We start from the raw sequence: 22,622 nt of genomic DNA on the forward strand, positions 1-22,622 counted from the left end.
ATGTCCCGCCCAGTATGTGAAGGCTGGCACATAGTTAAACTAGGCAGTGAAGGTCACCAGTCCTGATGGCTTTAAGAGAGGATCAGACGGATTATTGGAGGAGAGGGCGATCGATGGCTAGCCATGTGGAAAGCTGAAGGCCCATCACCCCCAAATACTGGCGCATCTCACAGACTTTAACACACTCACAGCCCTGGCCACAAGATTCTTAAGAATAAGGTCATCACGCTTTCGGAGGGCAGGGTGCGAAGAAAGCCGAAGGAAGGCCTATCTAGGCTTAAATAGGAAATTTGCCTCTTCCCTAGGAAAAGATACCCACTCTGAAGTCCTCCTCTGAAATCCAAGGTCAGACGGGCATCTCTCTGAGAAGCCTCAGCTGCATGGCTAGCGCAGGCGCCTTTTGAAAAGTAAATTAATTAAACATTTCTTTTTTATTTATTTCTTTTATTTTTATTTATAATTTTCAGTTATATACGTTTCAATAGTTTGACAATCATTTTAACATTTTGAAACTTCCTTCCCCCTCATTCTGCAGTTCCTTAAATTTGTTTTTTATATTTCCTGCTTGCTCCAAATTAACTTAACTTACTCATTTATCCCACTACTTTAAATACGTACTCTTATAAAACTGCAGGTTATTACAATAATCCTGCCAATGTTCTTATCTGTTTACAGTTTGTCTGTAAATATTCCATAAACCATTTCTGTTCTTTTATAAAAAGTTTGTTACCTTGATTTCTTATTTTTCTGGTAAGTTTCGCCATTTCCGTGTATTCTGTAAGTTTTTGTATCCATTCTTCTTTTGCTGGAACTTCTTCTCTACATTTTTGGGCAAATAACATTCTTGCCACCGTACATGAATAAATTTCTATACAGTTTGGGCAGTTCTGCACCTATAATTCCCAAAAGTAATTCCTTTTGGAAATTAATTAAACATTTCAACCTCCACAGCTGAAGCCTGGGCAGGCCGAGAGCACTGATTGAGGAGCATCGTGGCGCACGCTTTAGAGATGAGCAGAACTTGCGTCTCTTCGGTGCTGAACGTTCAGAAAGCACCCCGGGTAAAGAAAAAGAAAAACCCACGTTGCACACATTCATTTTTAAAGCACTGCCCTATATATGATGAAGGCGGTTAAATGATTCAAACAAGGCTGTTCAGATGGGCCAGCGCTGCGGTAATGAATAATGAAGAATATTTTGCAATTAGATAGCACTCTCAAATGTTCAAAGCGATTCTGGAGCGTTATCTTAGGAACCCACGCAAACAGAGCCCTCTGAGACGAGACGTTAAATCTGAGCAAAATATAGGGCACACTCCCTGCTCCCTAGGAAAATATCCCACCTGCAGATGCAGCCCTTGCTGTCTTCCCCACCTCTTGTTATGTTTGCTTCAGGTTAAATCTTTTCAGGTTGTGTCCCACGGCGACCCAGAAGTACCAGAAAGGGTTGCTTCTGGGTTTCGCTGCTTGTGCATGCGCAGACGCTCAAAATGACGTCATGCGCAGAAGCAGCGAATTGTGACCCGTGCACGTGCAGATGCGCAGGTGCGGTTTGCGTTCTGCTCATGTTGCGAAAGGGGCTCCGGAACAGCAAAAATGAGTCTTTATGTAAAAAAAAATAATGATTTAAATCAAGTCTTACTGACTAGTGATTTAAGTCGATTTGATTTAAATCCAATCCACCCTGGTTATCATAATACATTTAGATAGGATCCCTTTTCAGCATCCTCCTTGCCACCCCAACCATTGGATGTTCTGGTTGGAGCTGATAGGAGCCTCAACAACCTCTGAAGGGTCCTAAGGTCCGCACTCCTGGGTTAAGCATCTCTGGGTCTGAATCAGATTAGTGCTGGAGATGCAAAGAGGTGGAGGGAACTTTCTTTCATATGTGGTGGACTTGTAAAAGGGTAAAGGAGTATTGGGAAATGATCCATAATGAATTGAAAAAAATGTTTAAAAGTACTTTCCCCCAAAAAACCCAGAGTCCGTTCTGTTGGGGATAATTCAGACTGAAAATCCCAGGTGTCAGAAAAGGTTATCTATGCATCCTACTACTGCGGCCCGTGTTTTGTTAGCCTCAAAATGGAAAACAAGCAAAGTCCCAACCAAAGAAGAGTGGCAACTTAAGTTGACAGAATATGCGAAGCTTGCAGACTTAACATATAGAATAAGAGAAGAAGAAGAACATACGTTCAGAGAAGATTGGAAAACGTTTATTGAATATATGAGAAATAACTGTACAGCTGAAAATGCTGGCAGCATTCAGATACCATAGTTTTCAGTGTATAAGACTAGGTTTATTTAATCAAAAATCATGTTCAGATTGGGGGTCTTCCTATACATGGGTAGCGTAATGTGGGGCTGTAGGATCGGTTGCTGCCGTAAGTTGGAGATTATTACTGGTGACTGCTGCAAGGGCTGTTGTTGATTGGCTGTCGCTGCGGCAAGTGGGCAGGCGATCTGCTCCTTTTTTCTGGCGATGGGAGAGAGGATCGGTTGCTTTCTTGACGTGCGCGAGTGGCATTGTCTGCCTGGCGGGTGAGCGTTTTTTTGGCATTCCCTCCCCCCAAAAGCTCAACAACTGTTCTGTATTGGACAATGACAATAAACATTATCGTATCGTAACTTGGGGGGGGGGCAATCCTCCCCCAAAAGCTCAATAATTTTGGCCAAGCCTCCCCACATAATAGCTCAACATATTTGGGAAATCTCCCCCCCCCCATTTCCCCATTTCCTAAATTTTGAGTCCCCCCAAATATGGGGCGTGTTATACACGGAAAGGTGCGGTAAATTGAACAGTGTAAATGAGTTTTAATGGATGTAATAATGGGATACTGAATGGTATAGTTTTTGTAAAATATGCAGGGATTTCTGATATGCAAGAGGGACGCGGGTGGTGCTGTGTGTTAAACCACAAAGCCTAGGACTTGCTGATCAGAAGGTTGGCAGTTCGAATCCCCTCAACGGGGTGAGCTCCCGTTGCTCGGTCCCTGCTCCTGCCAACCTAGCAGTTCGAAAGCACGTCAAAGTGCAAGTAGATAAATAGGTACCGCTCTGGCAGGAAGGTAAATGGTGTTTCCGTGCGCTGCTCTGGTTCGCCAGAAGCGGCCACATGACCTGGAAGCTGTACGCCGGCTCCCTCAGCCAGTAAAGCGAGATGAGCGCCGCAACCCCAGAGTCTATCACGACTGGACCTAATGGTCAGGGGTCCCTTTACCTTTACGATATGCAAAATAAACTATGGAAAGAGAAGAAGGGAAGTCATTGATATCTTAAGGATGTAACAATGAGTACTTTAAATTGTAAAGCAGAAAATTTAATAAAATAACATACCAAAAAGGAGAAGCGTTTTTGCGTCTGGGCCAGTGCCTGGACGAGAGGTCACCTGGGGACGCCCAGGGCTGCAAGCACCACACTGATCCCAACCAGCTTCTGAATGTTTTCCTGTGCTTCTTTTTCCCTAGGCTGGAATGGGTGGAAATCATCGAGCCTCGGACGCGGGAGCGCATGTACGCCAACCTGATCACAGGGGAGTGCGTCTGGGACCCCCCCGCCGGCGTGCGCATCAAGCGCACCAACGAGAACCAGTGGTGGGAGCTCTTTGATCCGAATACCTCGCGCTTCTACTACTACAATGCCTCCACCCAGCGGACCGTGTGGCACCGGCCCCAGAACTGTGACATCATCCCCCTGGCCAAGCTCCAGACCCTGAAGCAGAACACCGAGTCCCCCCGGGCCTCCACCGAGAACAGCCCCGGGCGCAGCAGCAATGTCAGCCGCGAGGGCAGCACCAGCTCCTCCCAGGAGCAGGAGCCGGAGGGCGGCGGGGAGAAAGGGCAGGAGCAGAGCAGGACCCACCGACAGCCCTCCCAGTTCGCCACCGTCAAAGAAGAAACAGAAAGGTAACCTTGCTTTGCGGCGGGGCTTTGGGAACCTGCGGCGGAAGCCAAAGGTCTCTGGTTTTCGGGGCTTGGCAGCGCGGCCTAGTGGGTGGAGCTGTCTGAGCAGAGGCCGGCCGTGCTCTGAGCTCTGCCCAAGGACCCTGTGGAGCAGGGAGGAATATGAGCTTTGGCTGGTGGGAAGGGCGCAATTAGGTGTTTTTAATTTTCTTGTTTTTGCACACTCCTCCATTGTTTGCAATCCGAAGCTCGCTTCATCCCCCCCCAAAAGTTTTTGATTTGAGTTTCTACTGAAATGAGGCTGCATTTTAATGTTGTACAGTGGTACCTCGGGTTGCATACACTTCAGGTTACAGACTCTGCTAACCCAGAAATAGTGCTTCAGGTTAATAACTTTGCTTCAGGATGAGAACAGAAATTGTGCGGCAGTGGTGCGAGGCCCCATTAGCTAAAATGGGGCCTCAGGTTAAGAACAGTTTCAGGTTAAGAACGGACCTCTGGAACGAATTAAGTACGTAACCAGAGGTACCACTGCACTTTAATCTTGTTTTTAAGTTGTATTTTAATCAATTGTTTTATACCTGATGTTAGCCGCTCTGAGCCCGGTCTTGACTGGGGAGGGTGGGGTAATAATAATAATAATAATAATAATAATAATAATAATAATAATAATAATAATAATATCTGCTCTGCAGTTTGCTTAGGGTGGGGGTCGTTGCGATTGCTCTGCCAGTCTCAGGATGGCACAGATGGGGAATTTGTAACCCGGCAGAAGTTCTTGGACTGCAACTTCCACCAGCCCCAGCCAGCAGTCGGGGTGATAGCAGTTGTGGTCCAGCCAATGTCTGGATGGTCCCTGCCTTACAGACTCCTAGCCACAATGAACCAACAGGGTCTGACTATGAATCCATAGGCTTCAGCCTGCCTTGTCTGTCTCTTCTCCCTCTCTTCGTATCTTCCTTCCCTTGTGAGCTTCTGAGCCTCCCCCAAACCTTTCCTCGTCTTTCCTACTCCCCCACTCCCCCCCCGCCTCCATCCTGGTCTTCCTGGAATCTCCATCCTGCGAGGATTTCCACCTGCATCTCTCTAGTGGGATAGTAACGAATCGGTGGCACGTGCCCTTCTGACTTGCACTCTTTTAAAGACTCGAGGAATGAGGTTATCACCCCTCTTTTGTTGTCCATTCCGGGTCACCCAGACATTGCCCTTAGCAGATCAAGATGAGCAGGTGACAGCAAAGGTTGCAGTGTTTTTAGCAGGGGAATCAGAATAAGATCCACTATGCGACTGTTGATTCAAAACCCTGAAATCTATTTTATATAATTGACTTTTTACTTCTATTCGTTGTATATTGTATTGTGGTTTTATTGCTATGGCCGATGGCTGGCACAAATAAAGATTCATTCATTCATTCTCTAGTGGGATCCAAGACGCCAGGGTCCCCTGTTTTGCAAAAGCGGGCCTTGTCTCTGAGGCAGTGCAAAGCTAACTGAAATGCAGGCAGGAGACTTTAATCTGCTGCGCAGATGGCCCTGCTCCCTCCTCGCACCGCCTCCCCTTTTTGCAGGCTGCAGCAGTTTCCTGAAATACACAAGGAAGAGGTGATGGTTGTTTTCCCTTCTCAGTTGATGCCGCTCTGCCTGCTTCTGGTACCTGCCTTGTTTGCAGATGGCTTGTGAACCAATAATCCTGCCTAGGCAAGGAGAGCTTCCTCAGAGGAGGCTGGGGTGAGACACAAAAGCTGGAGTGGCTTTCTGGAGGCGACTGAGAAAGAATGGCCGGCAAAAACCCTGGTCGCTGCAGCCTCAGAGCCACAGCGATCTGGATACGGAAGGAGGACTTCCTTCTCGCTAATTTGAGCCGGAGTACGGCATCTGAGCCGCGCAATCCGCTTGAGACGGCGCACAGTGATCATTAATATAATTAATAATAGCAATTAGCCGATCAGTGTCAGTAGTAATTAAAGATCAGCTGGGAGGAGGCAACAGGTGGCTTTCCGCGGGAGTCTTCCCCTGTGCCCGACGGGGTTGCCGCGATTGCTCAATTACATCTGAAGAAGTGCGCATTGCGCCTCCGACAGGAGCAAAGTTGATCTTGCAGGGCAGGGGGAAAGGGGTTCACTTGGGCGCAAGCGCAGCGTTGGCAGAGAATCTGGTCTAACTGTGTGCCAAACGGTTGGGATGCGTAGGAACAGAGGACGCCAGCCTGGGGGCAGCTGCAGGGTGCTGCTGGTCAGGCCAACCCGCAAAAAACCGGGAGGCAGCAAAGGCGGCGGTGTTTGCAGGGGTGCAGCCCCGCTGTAAAATCCCCACTGTGTCATAGTTCCTGCTGAGTTGCCTCTGAAACGGCCTCCATTCCTCTTTCTAAGGCGCATCTTGGGATTTGACCTGAGACACATCCCCCTTGGCGCATCCCACTTCATGCGATGGCTGGGGCTTGATTCATTTCGTAAAATTTCTATGCCGCTTGGTTGTAGAAAAAAACCTCAAAGCAGTTTACAGAAAAACAAAAACCATTAACCATAAGAAAAATAACAATGATTTGACAAAGGGTTGAAATAGCAATGGACTAGAAACAGATTGAAACTCAACCCAAAACCTGGGTAAGCTTGCCTGAACAAAAATGCTTTTAGTAGGGGCTGAGAAGAATACAGTGAAGGAACCTTCCTGGTCTCAATAGGCAGGGAGTTCCAAAGTGCAGGGGCTGCCACGCTAAAAGATGAATCTCTTATAAACGTGGAGCAGATATTATGAGGCACCTGTAACACTGCCAGTCCCCCTAATCAAAGTGGTCAAGTGAACTTCTGTGGGGTCAGTTGTTGTTTAGTCATTTAGTTTAAGCAGAGGCTTGACAACCATATGTCAGGAGTGCTCTGATGGTGTTTCCTGCTTGACAGGGGGTTGGACTCGATGGTCCTTGTGGTCTCTTCCAACTCTATGATTCTACGATTCTATGATTCTATGACTCTTCGTGACCCCATGGACCAGAGCACGCCAGGCACCCCTGTATTCCACTGCCTCCCGCAGTTTGGTCGGACTCATGCTGGTAGCTTCGAGAACACTGTCCCACCATCTCGTCCTCTGTCGTCCCCTTCTCCTTGTGCCCTCCATCTTTCCCAACATCAGGGTCTTTTCCAGGGAGTCTTCTCTTCTCATGAGGTGGCCAAAGTCTTGGAGCCTCAGCTTCAGGATCTGTCCTTCCAGTGAGCACTCAGGGCTGATTTCCTTCAGAATGGATCGGTTTGATCTTCTTGCAGTCCATGGGACTCTTAAGAGTCTCCTCCAGCACCAGAATTCAAAAGCATCAGTTCTTCGGCGATCAGCCTTCTCCGTCTCCTAAATAGTTTTCTTTTAGGGCTTTTCCTCCAGTCTTCCTGTTTGTGATGCGTTCACCCTGATTTTTTTCCAGCAAACTTAAGGCAGAGGTTAGACTATGCCTGGTCTTTGTTGCACATTTGTTCCGTTTTGCTTGCTGGGTGGTTACACGACCATGATTTGTTCGCTGTGTGTTCACAGGTCTTTCCAGTGCCCCACTCTTTCACCCCACACTTGGCAATACATGTCCCCATCTTCTTCCTCACTGCAAAAACATATCCCCCCCCCCGCCCCAAGCAAGTTATATGTGTTGGGACGACAGAGCATTCTAATTACGCAAATGTATATTTCTGATAGGGACGTGGGTGGCGCTGTGGGTTAAACCACAGAGCCTAGGACTTGCCGACCAGAAGGTCGGCGGTTCGAATCCCCGCGACGGGGTGAGCTCCCATTGCTCGGTCCCTGCTTCTGCCAACCTAGCAGTTCGAAATCACGTCAGGTAAATGGCGTTTCTGTGCGCTGCTCTGGTTCGCCAGAAGCGGCTTAGTCCTGCTGGCCACATGACCTGGAAGCTGGATGCCGGCTCCCTCGGCCAGTAGAGTGAGATGAGTGCCGCAACCCCAGAGTCGGTCATGACTGGTCCTAATGGTCAGGGGTTCCTTTACCTTTACCTTTATATTTCTGATAGGCTCTTGAATCACTTCCACAAATCGTGATGGTTCAGAGGCACCCAAAGTGAAGGACAAGGTGCTATTGGTGGAGGAAATGCCCTCGGCTGCTGGCCGCCCTTTGGAGCCGGGGGGGTGGGGGGGATAAGCCAAAGGATGCGGCAGCTGCAAATTGAAAATTGATTTTTGATAGCCATGATAGCGTCTTGATGTGCGGATCAGCTGCTGAAGCCTTTTCTTGATGCCTCCCCTTCCGGTTCCAGGAGGTGTGTTTGCAGCGCAGCTCTGCCTTTTAATTTGACTGTCGGATTATTACGTTTATGAGAGTGTTTAGCACAGCCTGCAGCTGCACCTACTCAACACGGAGGAAAATAAGCATTATAATTTCATCACGTATCATTTGTCTGCCTAAGCTTTTGTTTGAGTGCCAGAGAACATTCTCCGCAGTTTCTGGAACGCCAGACGGTGTAATTTGGTTTTTTTTCTAGCTTGGAAATTCTAAGAAGTATAGCCTTTGGTGTTCAGAGGACTGAAAAACTCCAAAATAAACCACCCCTGTCACACTCAATGAATCCAAAGCCCCACTTTTGTTACAAGATTCCAGCCTCTTCCATTTCTGTGCCAAGCGGCTGTGGCTCTTGGCTCAGCAACTTTCAGCGGACATCTCTCTCTCCTAATTGCTCCTTAGCCAAGTTCAGAACTAAGGTCAGCGTCTCTCGGCCACATGGCTGGAAGCAAATGAAACCCGGGGGAAATTACAAGGAGAAAAAAGAAGGAACACACAAAAGGTTTCCCGCTCTCCCCCTTTCTCCGTCTCTGTTTACAGCTGGGGTTGATGGGAGATGGAGTCCAGAACAGTCGTAGGAAGCACACCAAGTTGGGAGGAAAGGCTCATTATTTCCTGATGCCCCTTTCAGCTCGCGTTTGCAGTTATACTTTAATTTGTCCCTCCTCGCCACAGCAGCCTCGCAGATAGATGAGGCTGGGGCACAGTCAACATGTTTTGGGAGCTGGGGATACATGAAACTGAACATCTCATAATCAACGTCAGCTCTTGCTCGCTGCGCTGGGCTGTGAGAGCCTCATTTTGGCCCCCTCCCTCTTTTCCTTTCTCGTTTTGGTTTCCTCCAACTTCTGTATTGTTGAGAAGAGCACAGAAATGCCCTTGGTGTGGTTCTGTGGAACTCCCTGACACAGGAGGCAGGGATGGCCCCAACCTAGTGTTGGGATGCGTCCAGGGAGACGGGGGTATTTGCCAGGCCCCTGGCTGGCTCCAGCCACCAGCTGGCAGCCGGGTGAACTCCGGTTCTCGGAACAGCATCAATCAGTGACTCGAGCCTCCGAAATCTTTAGAGACTGAGCACGCTCTAATCAGCAGAGTGAATAACTTTTCACAATGGAAGTGGCAGACAGAGACATGTGTATATTTACAGCATTTTATTTAGCAGCAGGACAAAAGAAAAACATGTCTCCTTCCCTTCATGTCCAAGCAAAACAGCAGTATAGCAAAAGCAATATATAACGGAAGTTCCCAGCAGACTGTGCTGGAAGTAAACAGACATGTGACACACAGCAATCCACATATCTGTTCTAAAGGTGGAATGGAACTATATCCTAACACTTAGATGGCCTTAAAAGAGGAGGAGAGGGAAACTAGCCAAGATGACTACTCTCTACACAGTTGGAGGCAGCAATCTGTGAATCCCAATTGCTGGAAACCTCAGGAGGGGGGAGTTGCTCTTGTGTTCGAATCCTGCTTGCTAGTTTCCCATTGGGACATCTGTTTGGTGATTGTGAGAACAGGATTCTGGCCTACATGGGCCAATGGCCTGATCCAGTAGGGAAGGCCGAGCCGGGAGACGAATCCCAGGTGGCTTCTCTAATCATCACTTGATGTAGAGAGAACTAAAAGAGGAGATGATGAAAAGGAGAGCGGTCACAGATAGGTAGCCATGTTGGTCTGCCATAGTCAAAACAAAAAAATTCCTTCCAGTAGCACCTTAAAGACCAACTAAGTTAGTTCTTGGTATGAGCTTTCGTGTGCATGCACACTTCTTCAGATACCTGAAGATATCTGAAGAAGTGTGCATGCACACGAAAGCTCATACCAAGAACTAACTTAGTTGGTCTTTAAGGTGCTACTGGAAGGAATTTTTTTGATTTGAGGAGAGCGGTCAATTATTCAGATGCAAAAATAAAAGGATTAATGCTGAGCTGAAGGATCTGCGGCATGTGAGAGGCCACCGTCTCACTGTGACGCTGACTGAACAACGAACCAGGAAGTCTCAGGTTCGGATTCTGCCATGTCAAGGAGTTTGCAAACTTCGGTGTTTTGTGCACCCTCTGCTGTGGTCCACTGGGTCGGACCAATGGCCCATCTAGTCCAGCCTGGTGTTCTCACTGCGGCCAAACAGATGCCTCTGTTGGGAAACCCGGAAGCAGGATTCAAACACAAGACCTGTGGTTTCCAGCAACTGGCATTCAGAAACATTTCTGCCTCCAGCCGTTGTGCCTAGTGGCCATTGACAGCCCTCTCCTCCCCCATGAATTTGACCAATCCCTTTTTAAAGCCACCTGGGTTTGGCCATCACCGCCTCCTGCAGCGGTGAGTTCCACAGTTTATGCACTGCACAAAGAAGTAAATTCTTGGCAGTTGCTTCTTTCCCCTCACCTGCTCCTAGGCGTTGCCTGGTTTATAAAAAGAGGTACTGTAGCGGACTGCCATGCTTCGCCATAAATTACTGAAAAGCCATTCCTGCTGGGCGCTTGTGCGTGCCTAGGGTGCTGGTGGGCAAACTGTATTTATTTGGTGAAAGGGGAAAAGATGCTCTCTTTATGTCCAGAGACACTCTGTCAACTTAGCAAAGACTGTGCGCAAAGTTTGGGGCTGAGCCCTGACATAAATGTGATGCATCTGGAGGGTTTGCTCTGAGAGATGTTTTTGCTGTACATGTGATCCCTGCTTGAGATGCAAGTCAGAAGATGCATGGATGGATTTCTGAGCATGGTGTTTGCATCCCTCTCTGTGGATAAAAGGAACAGATTTGGTGATTTACTGACTCCTTTCAACTATGTTCTACTACATTTATTGCTTGTATTTTGCTTCAAAACCCTTAGACTCTTCAGGACCCCTAGGGCAGGCCAAAGTCCACGTTTGGGGGCCTAATCCAGCCCCAGAGGCAGTTTATTTCCTGTGGTAAAATCCTTTAAAAAGGTCAACAACTTCGATCCTTCATGGCCCTTCACTTCATTAAATCATCATCATCATCATCATCATCAAACCTTTTATTGGCATCACATCCAAACATCCAAAACAAACCAATACAGAATTACCACTTCCCCAGTGGCACAAAACATTTGCTAAAATAAAGGAGGAGTATTCATCAAATATAGTAAAAGCTGTGGTTTTCCCAGTAGTGATGTATGGAAGTGAGAGCTGGACCATCAAGAAGGCTGATCGCCGAAGAATTGATGCTTTTGAATTATGGTGCTGGAGGAGACTCTTGAGAGTCCCATGGACTGCAAGAAGATCAAACTGATCCATTCTGAAGGAAATCAGCCCTGAGTGCTCATTGGAAGGACAGATCCTGAAGCTGAGGCTCCAAGACTTTGGCCACCTCATGAGAAGAGAAGACTCCCTGGAAAAGACCCTGATGTTGGGAAAGATGGAGGGCACAAGGAGAAGGGGACGACAGAGGACGAGATGGTGGGACAGTGTTCTCGAAGCTACCAGCATGAGTCTGACCAAACTGCGGGAGGCAGTGGAAGACAGGAGTGCCTGGCGTGCTCTGGTCCACGGGGTCACGAAGAGTCGGACACGGCTAAACAACAACAACATTCATCAAATCTTATCATTATGGCCACGGGGGCTGATGGGAGTTGTAGTCCAAAACACCTGGAGGGCATCAGGTTGGTACCAAGGACTCCCCAGGCAGCCTCACTTCCATCCTCAGCTCTCCTCCTCCAATTCCCAACATGCTCTTCATTCCTCCTCTCCTTCCCTCCTGCCTCACCGACCTCCCTGGGATGGCTTTTCATTCTCTGACACCCATCAGCGGTGACATAACTATTTTCTCCCTCCTGCAGGTGCCAACAAAGAGGCCCTTGCAATCCCAGCACATCCTGGGAGTTAATTGCTTCCTCCCTTTCTCACAAAAGGCCCATTTTGTCACTTCTTTTGACATGATGCGGGTCCTTGACTTTTTCCAGGGTGCTTTTTCTTACTGCTTGTCCTGTTGTTGTCGTTTTCCCCCTCCCGTCTCCTGATTTCTTGCTGCAAGATTTTCCTTATTGGAAAGTTTGCCCCAAATTTCACTGTTGGCGCCAAGACCTTCAGTGCTTTTGTCTCTCTGGAGCCTGAAAGAGGAGGTGAGGGTTGCGTGGTGCGCCTTTAGGCAGCGAGACAGGAAAGAGAAGATCCTTCTGCTTAGCCACTGGCTGCATGTTGTTTGCAGCTGTCCAGGTCAATTCTGTGTCCAGGGCAGCTGTTTACCAGCTCCATCTGGTATGCAGGCTGAGACCCTCCCTGCCAGCGGACTGCCTCACCAGAGTGGTGCATGCTCTGGTTATCTCTCGCTTCGACTACTGCAATGCTCTCTATGTGGGGCTACCTTTGAAGGTGACCCGGAAACTACAACTAATTCAGAATACGGCAGCTAGACTGATGACTAGGAGTGGCCACTGACACCACTTAACACTGGTCTTGAAGGACCTACACTGGCTCCAAGTACGTTTCTGAGCCCAGTTCAAAGTTTTGGTGCTAACCTTTAAAGCCCTAAATGGCCTTGGCCCAGTATGTTAAAAACAATACAGCGTCAGACATTAACAATTTCCCTAAACAGGGCCGCCTTCAGTTGTCTTTTAACAGTAAAATAGTTGTTTATTGCCTTGACATCTGCTGGGAGGGCGTTCCACAGGGCAGGTGCCACCACCAAGAAGGCCCTCTGCCTGGTTCCCCGTAACCTCGCTTTTCGCACTGAGGGAACCACCAGAAGGACCTCGGAGCTGGACCTCAGTGTCCAGGCTGGATGATGGGGGTGGAGACGCTCCTTCAGGTATACTGGACCGAGGCCATTTAGGGCTTTAAAGGTCAGCACCAATACTTTGAATTGTGCTTGGAAATGTCCTGGGAGCCAATGAAGATCTTTCAGGACTGGGGTTATGTGGTCTCAGCGGCCACTCCCAGTCACCAGTCTAGCTGCCGCATTCTGGATTAATTGCAGTTTCCGAGTCACCTTCAAAGGTAGCCCCACGTAGAGCGCATTGCAGTAGTCCATTAAGAACTTTCTGAGAGCAAGAGCTGTTTGACAGCAGCATGGACAACCTCAGAAGGTGGTGAATCAGTTTCCTTGGAGGCTTTTAAGCGGAGCTTGGATGGTCACTTGCCAGAGATTCTGTGGCTTTGATTGTTGGACTAGATGACCCTTGCAGGTTCCTTCCACCTCCGCAATTCTTTGATCCTGTAACGGTCTGGCTTGGCATTCAGCAGCTTCTTATACATCCCTGTCCCCTCTTGTCACCCCCTTTTTTTCCTCCGAGGAGCAGAAGATGGCCGATTAGCAGGGCTGTGCCGAACCTCCTTGTCTCTTGCTGAGCTTTTCATCCTACTGTAGTCCCCACGCCCCAGGTGGGGTCTTCCGCCCTGAGTTTTGGGGAGGGGGTTGCGACTGCGCCTGCCCTCTGTTTTGATCTTCGGCTCTCTGAAGCTCCACAGTTGGAAGAGATCAGAGTGCCTGTGATGAACTGGAGGCTAATGGCGGAGGTCTCTTTTATTTTTGGGCTTTGCTTTGCCGTCTCACCGCGGCTGAAGCAATTTGACATCAAAGAGACAAAACCAGGAACGGTTTGTAACTGAGGCTGATGGTGCTGCTGCTGTTTCAGGGATCCTTCCCAGCTTCTCCCCAGAGCTTCCATTTCATGCTGGCAAATCCGTCAGGCTTCTTGGGATGCAGGAGGAGAATAATGAAGATTTCTGAAAGCGCTGCCGCATAAGGAACCTTTTTCCCTCCCCACGTTCTCGGCCCTGACGGGGTTGCTGTTGACAGCAGATTGCTGTTCCTCCGCTTTCCCAAGGCTCTCCGCCGAGAAAGCATGGTCCGTACCACTTGCTCAAACATGTCGGGCTGTTTTCCTTCTCCCGGGCAAGCTGCCAAGCGGTGTCTGAAAAGCCAATTGACAAGTCTCTTTCCAGCAAAGATCTTGGAGATCAGCTGCCGTGGGGGGGGGGTTTGGGGGAAGGAAGGGATGTGGCCGAGCGGTTCGTGGGTGGGTGGGGGCGGTGGGAGGGGGTCAAGGGCATTCTGCTGAAGGTTAGTAACACCTGCAGCAATATATACTTAACCCTGGTAAAAACTAGCAAAGCTTTACCATGAGAGTGATAATTTATGTTGGAAATGTAAAGAAAAAGAAGGTACTTTTTATCATATGTGGTGGACTTGTCCCAAGGTGAAAGACTTCTGGGAGAAGATTTACAATGAATTGAAAAAAATGTTGAAATATACATTTACTAAAAAAACAGAGGCCTTTCTTCTTGGCATAATAGGTTTGGAATTGCCCAAGAAAGATGCTAGATTGTTTTTGTATGCCACAACTGCTGCTAGAATTTTGCTGGCCAAAAATTGGAAATCGCAAGAAGTACCGACAGTGGAGGAATGTCAGGTGAAGATGATGGATTTTTTGGAGCTAGCCAACCTGACCAGAAGAGTCCGCAACCAGAAGGAGGAGGAGTACCAGGAGGATTGAATGAAATTTAAAGACTATTTAGCTAAATGTGCAAAGATAATTTAAACAGAAACACTTGCTAGTACCAGATTTAAATAAGTGATGTTATAGAATAATATGTTTAAAGTAAAAATGAAAAGAAAGAAAAATGTTAAGTAAATTACACGTGAAAATAGTTTTGGAAAACTGTTACAATGATATACATTGAAATTCAGCCTGGGGGAGTCGAGGAAGTCACCCAACAATGTAAAGAAAAATGGAATTATTGTACTTAAGATTTATGTGTGTTTGTTTATATATATGGAAAACCAATAATTTTTTGGGGGAAAAATATGGCACATTTGGAGCTGTGCAGAATGCGGAAATGATGCCTTCTCTGCTCAGAGGGAGCCTTGTGGGATCAGGCTGCAGGCAGACATGCAAACCCTGCATTCCCATAATCACAGAATTGTCGAGTTGGAAGGGGCCCGAGGGTCATCTAGTCCAACCCGCTGCAATGTGCCTTTAATGTGCCTTTTCCCATGCCTCAAGACACTAAGAGGAAGTTTTAAAGTGAATTTCCTATGATGACTCCCGGTTATTTTTCTGATGTAAAAAATAAAGGTCCCCTGACCATTAGGTCCAGTTGCAGACGACTCTGGGGTTGGGTCGCTCATCTCGCTTTACTGGCCAAGGGAGCCGGCGTTTATCCGCAGACAGCTTATGGGTCACGTGGCCAGCATGACCAAGCCGCTTCTGGCGAACCAGACCAGTGCACGGAAATGCCGTTTACCTTCCCGCCAGAGTGGTACCTATTTATCTACTTGCACTTTGACGTGCTTCCGAACTGCTAGGTGGGCAGGAGCAGGGACTGAGCAATGGGAGCTCACCCCGTCGTGGGGATTCGAACCGCCGACCTTCTGATCGGCAAGCCCTAGGCTCTGTGTTTTAACCCACAGCGACATGCATAGCCTGGTCCGAATAAGTTCTGAGTGTTTAAACTGCCCCAATCACATAGAAAAATGGGTGGCCCACTCCTGGTGGTCTCCCCATGCCCTTGAGGTTGGGGCAGGTTTTGCCAGGGACCGAGTCTTTATTATGGCAGGGCCTTGGCCTCTGGAACTCCCTGACAGCGGAGAACTGCTTGGCATCACCCCTGCTTTCCTTTAGATGTCATCTAAACAACTATACTGTACTGCCGTAATGTGATTATTTTTTTTACCAACCAGTTTTTATCTATCTGCAATTATATTTAAATGAACACCACCACCCCGCTGTATACAGCCCTGTTATATTTTTGTGAATATTCCAAACAAACAGGCTCATAAAAGAATAAAGGGACTGAGGGGGCCAGTCTCCCCCAAACAGCTCAGACTGAGCATCCTCAGTAGTGACATAATGTTTAATCGAAACAGGGAAAAAAAACCAGAGGAGAGGGTTTGCTCTGCAGAATAACCTGTACTGAGGTTCCTGTGTTAGGGGGCGAGGAGCGCGCTGCAACATTTTATTGCACCTCCACCTTCTTTTTGTGTCCACACTGACTGCAGCAGCTGCCCCTGCGCGCGAGAAAGATGGATTTTTGGCCCTGTAGTGGAGTCAGCGACAATTTTGTCAGAGCTTCAGCAGGGAGAGAGAGAAACAGGCCACTCAGCCTCAGCTAAAACCACCAGCCCTTGATTTCTCAATGTCCTTAATAGTTGCTGCTTTTAATGGTTTAAGGAATACATAAGACTATAGTATAAAAATAAAATTCAGTATAAAATATAGTATAAAAATAAAAATAATCAGTATAGTATAAAAATAAAAATTCAGTTCCTAGCAGAACTGAATGATACTTGTGTATAATAAATAAATGGAATATATGGAATATATGGAAAAATATATAAAACAAAGTGCATAAGCCGCTTTGAGGTTTCACTGTAAACCTTGTGAGCTAACTTACTCCCCGTTTGGGCTAAAAGGTAAAGGGACCCCGACCATTAGTTCCAGTCGCAGAGGACTCTGGGGTTTCGGCGCTCATCTCGCTTTATTGGCCGAGGGAACCAGCGTACAGCTTCCGGGTCACGTGGCCAGCATGACTTAAGCCGCTTCTGGCGAACCAGAGCAGCGCACGGAAATGCCGTTTACCTTCCCACCGTAGCGGTACCTATTTATCTACTTGCACTTTGACGTGCTTTTGAACTGCTAGGTTGGCAGGAGGAGGGACCGAGCAACGGGAGCTCACCCCGTCGCGGGGATTTGAACCACCAACCTTCCCATCGGCAAGTCCTAGGCTCTGTGGTTTAACCCACAGCGCTGTTTGGGCTACTGGCCCCAATTGGGAGTTCTAGTTCTGGAGGGTGCCTGGCTGGCAAAGGCTGATTTAAAAGGTCAAGGATTAGCAGCCATCAGAGCTTCCGGGCTTTGCGTCCTGTTGAGGAGGCTGACATTTATATCTACCCACCTCCCAGGAGAAGAACCAGCGGCTTCCCTCCGGCCAGGCTCTCAGGCTGAGCGATCACTTTGCGTTCTTGCAGGTTCCTGTCACTGCGAGGTTTTTTTTGTGTTTTCCCCTCCTGCCTCCATCCATCCCTGTCCAAACCTCTTTAGCATGTTTGCTTTCGGAAGCACAATACCTGTCAAAGCTCAGCACCGAAGGTGACATGCAGCATTGCCGGAGACTGGGGTGGGGGAATCATCCATCGGGGAAAGCAGGGTCTGGGCAGCATCCCTCGGGAAGCGGTAGATTTCCACGTGCTGTAGAACAAATGTGCAGCATTCGTGGCCAAGGTTTGGCAAGACCAGGAGGCTCCAAAAACAACAGATTGGCAAATTCAGTTATGGGAATTTGTGGAGATGGCTCAATTGACCAGCAAACTCAGAGGAAACTCAAAGCAAAAATTTGCGGGAAAATGGGATGGTTATAGAAGATAGGTTCAAAAATACAATAATAGGTTTGACTCCGTGCTAGCATTTGAGTGACAAAGGAAGTAAAAGGAAGTGGATAACAATTAAAGATTTATTATGTTTTCTGAATGTGTTGGAACATTTATATAGAAAGGTTTATTGTTTTGTGTACATTCAATTGTAAGATAAAACATATGCGAAGGGACTTGACAGGAAGTCAAAGTTGAAGAAAAGATTTTGTAAGATAAAAGGGCAAAACATATTTATTTTCATTATTATCATCACCATTATTATTATTTTCTCTGTGTGTGCAGGTGTGTGTTTTGTATGGAATGGAAATAAGACGGTAAATGACAACAAACAAAATATTGATGTATGTAATTTTTATTTCTCAATTATATTTTGTGGTAGTATGGTTGTAATGGTTTTTGTAACATAAAATTCAATAAAAAATATTATTTTATTTTTTTAAAAAAGAACAAATGTGCACCATTACTAGATTGAGGGAAGTAATATTCTGCCTTGGTCAAACCCCAGCTGGATTCCTGTGTCCACTTCTGGGCACCACAGTTAAAGAAGGATATTGACACGCTGGAATGTGTGCAGAGGAGGGTGACCAAGTTGATCAAGGGGCTGGAAACCAAGCCTGATGAGGAACGGTTGAAGGAGCAGGGGATGTTTAGCCTGGAAACGAGGGGACCGAGAGGAGATAGGATTGTTGTTGTTGTTTAGTCGTTTAGTCGTGTCCGACTCTTCATGACCCCATGGACCAGAGCATGCCAGGCCCTGCTGTCTTCCACTGCCTCCCGCAGTTTGGTCAAACTCATGCTGGTCGCTTCGAGAACACTGTCCAACCATCCCGTCCTCTGTCGCCCCCTTCTCCTTGCGCCCTCCATCTTTCCCAACATCAGGGTCTTTTCCAGGGAGTCTTTTCTTCTCATGAGGTGGCCAAAGTATTGGAACCTCAGCTTCAGGATCTGTCCTTCCAGTGAGCACTCAGGGCTGATTTCCTTCAGAATTGAGAGGTTTGATCTTCTTGCAGTCCATGGGACTCTCAAGAGTCTCCTCCAGCACCATAATTCAAAAGCATCCATTCTTTGGTGATCAGCCTTCTTTATGGTCCAGCTCTCACTTCCTTACATCACTACTGGGAAAACCATGGCTTTAACTATACGGACCTTTGTTGGCAAGGTGATGTCTCTGCTTTTTAAGATGCTGTCTAGGACAAAGGCAACAGGAGATAGGATAGCCATCTTCAAATATCTCAAGGGCTGTCCCATGGAAGAGGGAGCAAGCTAGTTTTCTCCTGTTCTTGAGGGCAACACATGAACCCATGGCTTCACATTACAAGGAAGGAGATTCCGGCGAAACATCAGGAAGAACTTTCTGACAGTAAGAGCTGTTTGGCAGTGGAACGGAGGACCTTGGAAGACGATGGAGTCTTCTTCCTTGGAGGTTTTTAAGCAGAGGTTGGATAGTCTGGACTCAATGACCATTAGGAATCACTTCCAACTCTACATTTCTAATATGCAATGATTTCAACAGGGTCCTGCTTTTTTAAAATACGAAATTGTAAATACAGCTGCAGTCCTGTTCAGCTCCTTGGCATTCCTGCTTGTGATCCGCACACAGTCGAGCTCTTTTAGGGCCCCTTTTCCATTTCAAGGGGAGTGTTTTTTAAGGACCGGCTTGCTGGTCTCGTGGAAATGAAACGAGACTCATGACTAACAACAACAACAACAACAACAACCACCACCACAACAACAACAACTTATTAATTATACCCCACCCATCTGGCTGGATTTCCCCAGCCACTCTGGGCAGCTTACAACACATAAAAACCACTAGAAAAACATCAACCATTAAAAGCTTCCCTAAACAGGGCTGCCTTCAGATGTCTTCTAGAGCAGCGCACGGAAACGCCGTTTATCTTCCCGCTGGAGTGGTACCTATTTATCTACTTGCACTTCGACGTGCTTTTGAACTGCTAGGTGGGCAGGAGCAGGGACCGAGCAACAGGAGCTCACCCCGTTGCGGGGATTCAAACCGCCGACCTTCTGATCGCCAAGCCCAAGAAGCTCAGTGGTTTAGACCACAGCGCCACCCGCTATATAAAAAAACATTTCTGCCTCAACCTTGCACAACCTTGGAGGCTAGTAGGCACTGGTGGAGTTATACTCTAGAAATGTTTCCAAGCTGTCCCCCCCTCTTTAAAGCCAACCAAGTTGGTAGCTTGTCGCTACACCTTGTGGTAGAATAACAGAATCGTAGATTCATAGGGAATTCCAGAGTTTTAACTGCATTCATAATGCAATTTACTCCTTTTCTCTGCTCTGTATCTCTGAAATTTCAGATTTGTTAGATGACCTCCGTCAGGTCCTAACACTGCGAGGGAAAGAGTCCCCCCCCCATTCATGGTTTTAAATACCTCCATCACGTGTCCACCCCCCTTTTCTTGTGCTGTATGATGGGCAGAAGCTGCAAGAATCTAATATCCGGCTCAGCGATAAAATCTGCGCGGCTGAGCTTCTGACACGGTGTCCCCCCAAATAATTTCAGGTCTGCTCCTGCGGAGGCAGATGTTATTATGCGGGGAGCCTGCCCACAGGTTGTGAGGATGTGCTCGAAAACATGGAACAGTTTATTAATAATCCCCCCCCCCAAAAAAGCCTGCTCAGCTCCCGTGGATAAGGCTGAGTGAGTAGTGATCTGATTTAAAAGCCATAAAAAGCTAATAAAATGTCTGAATGGATGCAAAGCATAAAACCCTGTCCGTCGCTACAATCCACCGGGGTTTATAGTACCCACAGCTGGCTTTTAAAAATGATTAATAAAAATATTTTTATATCGTGCAGCCAATTTGCTGCTCTCTCTTGGCTGGTTGGGCGGCCGAAGGATAGAGAAAGGAGTGTGAATGTGTGGAGAAACTAGGCTACGTAAAAAAATTCATTAGTTGTTCCACCCAGTTTTGCCTCTGGCCCTGAGCGTCACTGGCCCATGGCCCTCAGAAGGTTTCCTGGAAGGAAATGTGGCCCTCGAGCTGAAACACACAGGTTCTCCACCTGACAGGAGCAAGCCAGCAGTAAATCACACTCTGCGGAGTTAACTCTTCATTAGCAAGAACGCAACCTGCACAGACTTGTTGGAGTGCCAGGCCTAATGAGCAGCTCATCCCAGAAGGTCTTGCTCAGGGGCCAGCAAACTTTTCGGCAGGGGGCCGGTCCACTGTCCCTCAGACCTTGTGGGGGGCCAGACTATATTTTGGAAAAAAATAATGAATGAATTCCTATGCCCCACAAATAACCCAGAGATGCATTTTAAATAAAAGGACACATTCTTCTCATGTAAAAACACGCTGATTCCCGGACAATCCGCAGGCTGGATTTAGAAGGCGATTGGGCCAGATCTGGTCCCCGGGCCTTAGTTTGCCTACCCATGGTCTTGCTGCATGGATCAGAAAGTACCATACTTTTCCGTGTATAAGACAAGGTTTATTTACTCTAAAATAATGTTACAAAATGGGGGCGTCCTATACACGGATAGTGCGTTGGGGGACGAGTGTTTGATTGCAGCTGCGAGCAGGAGCTTGTCAGCGGCGATTTTGTAGGTGATTGGTTGCTGTGGATTGGCTGCCGCTTTGGCAATCGGGTGTGCGATTGTCGTCTGCTGTTGGTGAGCGGGTAGGCGCATGTTGGCGAGCAAGTGATTGTCAGTGTTTGTATGGCAATCCTCCCCCCAAACAGCTCAACAACTCTGCACAATCCTCCTCCCATTTTCTTAAATTTGAGTCCCCCCAAAATAAGGTAAAGGTAAAGGTACGGGCCAGTCGTGTCCGACTCTAGGGTTGTGCGCCCATCTCACTTAAGAGGCCGGGGGCCAGCACTGTCCGGAGACACTTCCGGGTCACGTGGCCAGCGTGACAAAGATGCATCTGGCGAGCCAGTGCAGCACACAGAAACGCCGTTTACCTTCCCGCCAGTAAGCGGCCCCTATTTATCTACTTGCACCCGGGGGTGCTTTCGAACTGCTAGGTTGGCAGGCGCTGGGACCGAGCAAAGGGAGCGCACCCCGCCGCGGGGATTCGAACCGCCGACCTTTCGATCGGCAAGTCCTAGGCACTGAGGCTTTTACCCACAGCGCCCCCCGCGTCCCGCCCCCCAAAATAGGGGCCGTTTTATGCACAGGGGCACATTATACATGGAAAACTACTGTAAAAGCCGTCTTAAGTCCCCTTCTCTCCAGGATTCTTCCCAAGCAATCAGAGACTGAGCCTGCATGACGTCAACCTCTCCTCTGCCCTTTGCATGCCTCTTCTGGTTCTGGGAGACCAGGGGAGAGGGGAGACACCCATGACTCTGTATCAGCCTGACTCATAGAATCCTACAGTTGGAAGGGACCCCACAGGTCATCTAGCCCGAACCCCCTGCAATGCAGGAATCTCAACTAAAGCATCCTCAAGAAAGAAGGGCGTTTTCGCTGGCCAGGTTTAATTCAAATCCATCCAACCTCCTTTGGGGAAGGTTCTCAGGCAGGGTGGAAGGAGAAAGAACTTGCCCATGTGAAGACCACCTGGTGGAAACCCTTACACATATGGTTCTCAGTTGTAAACTATATGCTGATCTCCGTCAGCATTTTCTAGATCAACTCTATATCCCCAAATGGAAACTAGAGTCAGAGGTCATACATTTTCTATTACTGGGGAATGATCAGGAGCTCACCAAGTTAGTGGCTAAATATCTCTATTTGGTTTTTTGTCTTCCAAATACACTGCAGACGTCTGATCTCCCTGGAGACCAAGAGATGTGGCGATAGACTGCTCCGCCTCCTTTATTTTAGCAAATGTTTTGTGCCACTGGGGAAGTAGCAATTCTGTATTGATTTGTTTTGGATGTATGTATGTAATGCCGATGTGGGACGCAGGTGGCGCTGTGGGTTAAAGCCTCAGCGCCTAGGACTTGCCGATCGAAAGGTCGGCGGTTCGAATCCCTGCGGTGGGGTGCGCTCCCGCTGCTCGGTCCCAGCGCCTGCCAACCTAGCAGTTCGAAAGCACCTCCGGGTGCAAGTAGATAAATAGGGACCGCTTACCAGCGGGAAGGTAAACGGCGTTTCCGTGTGCGGCTCTGGCTCGCCAGAGCAGCGATGTCACACTGGCCACGC

General features: G+C 48.0%; 1 protein-coding gene across 2 annotated transcripts in view; it reads left to right on the top strand.

The window, feature by feature from the left end:
* The window catches only part of ARHGAP39 (Rho GTPase activating protein 39), a 216,167-nt gene that overhangs the window by 99,778 nt on the left and 93,767 nt on the right, over nt 1-22,622 (top strand). For both annotated transcript variants that reach the window (XM_083749067.1, XM_083749068.1), the window contains exon 2: nt 3,464-3,901. In XM_083749067.1, coding sequence (XP_083605193.1) covers nt 3,464-3,901 — 438 coding nt within the window. The remainder of the gene's footprint in view (nt 1-3,463; nt 3,902-22,622) is intronic.

The sequence above is a fragment of the Podarcis gaigeae genome (assembly GCF_964106915.1).
Source record: "Podarcis gaigeae genome assembly, chromosome: 7".
Taxonomy (NCBI): Eukaryota; Metazoa; Chordata; class Lepidosauria; order Squamata; family Lacertidae; genus Podarcis; species Podarcis gaigeae.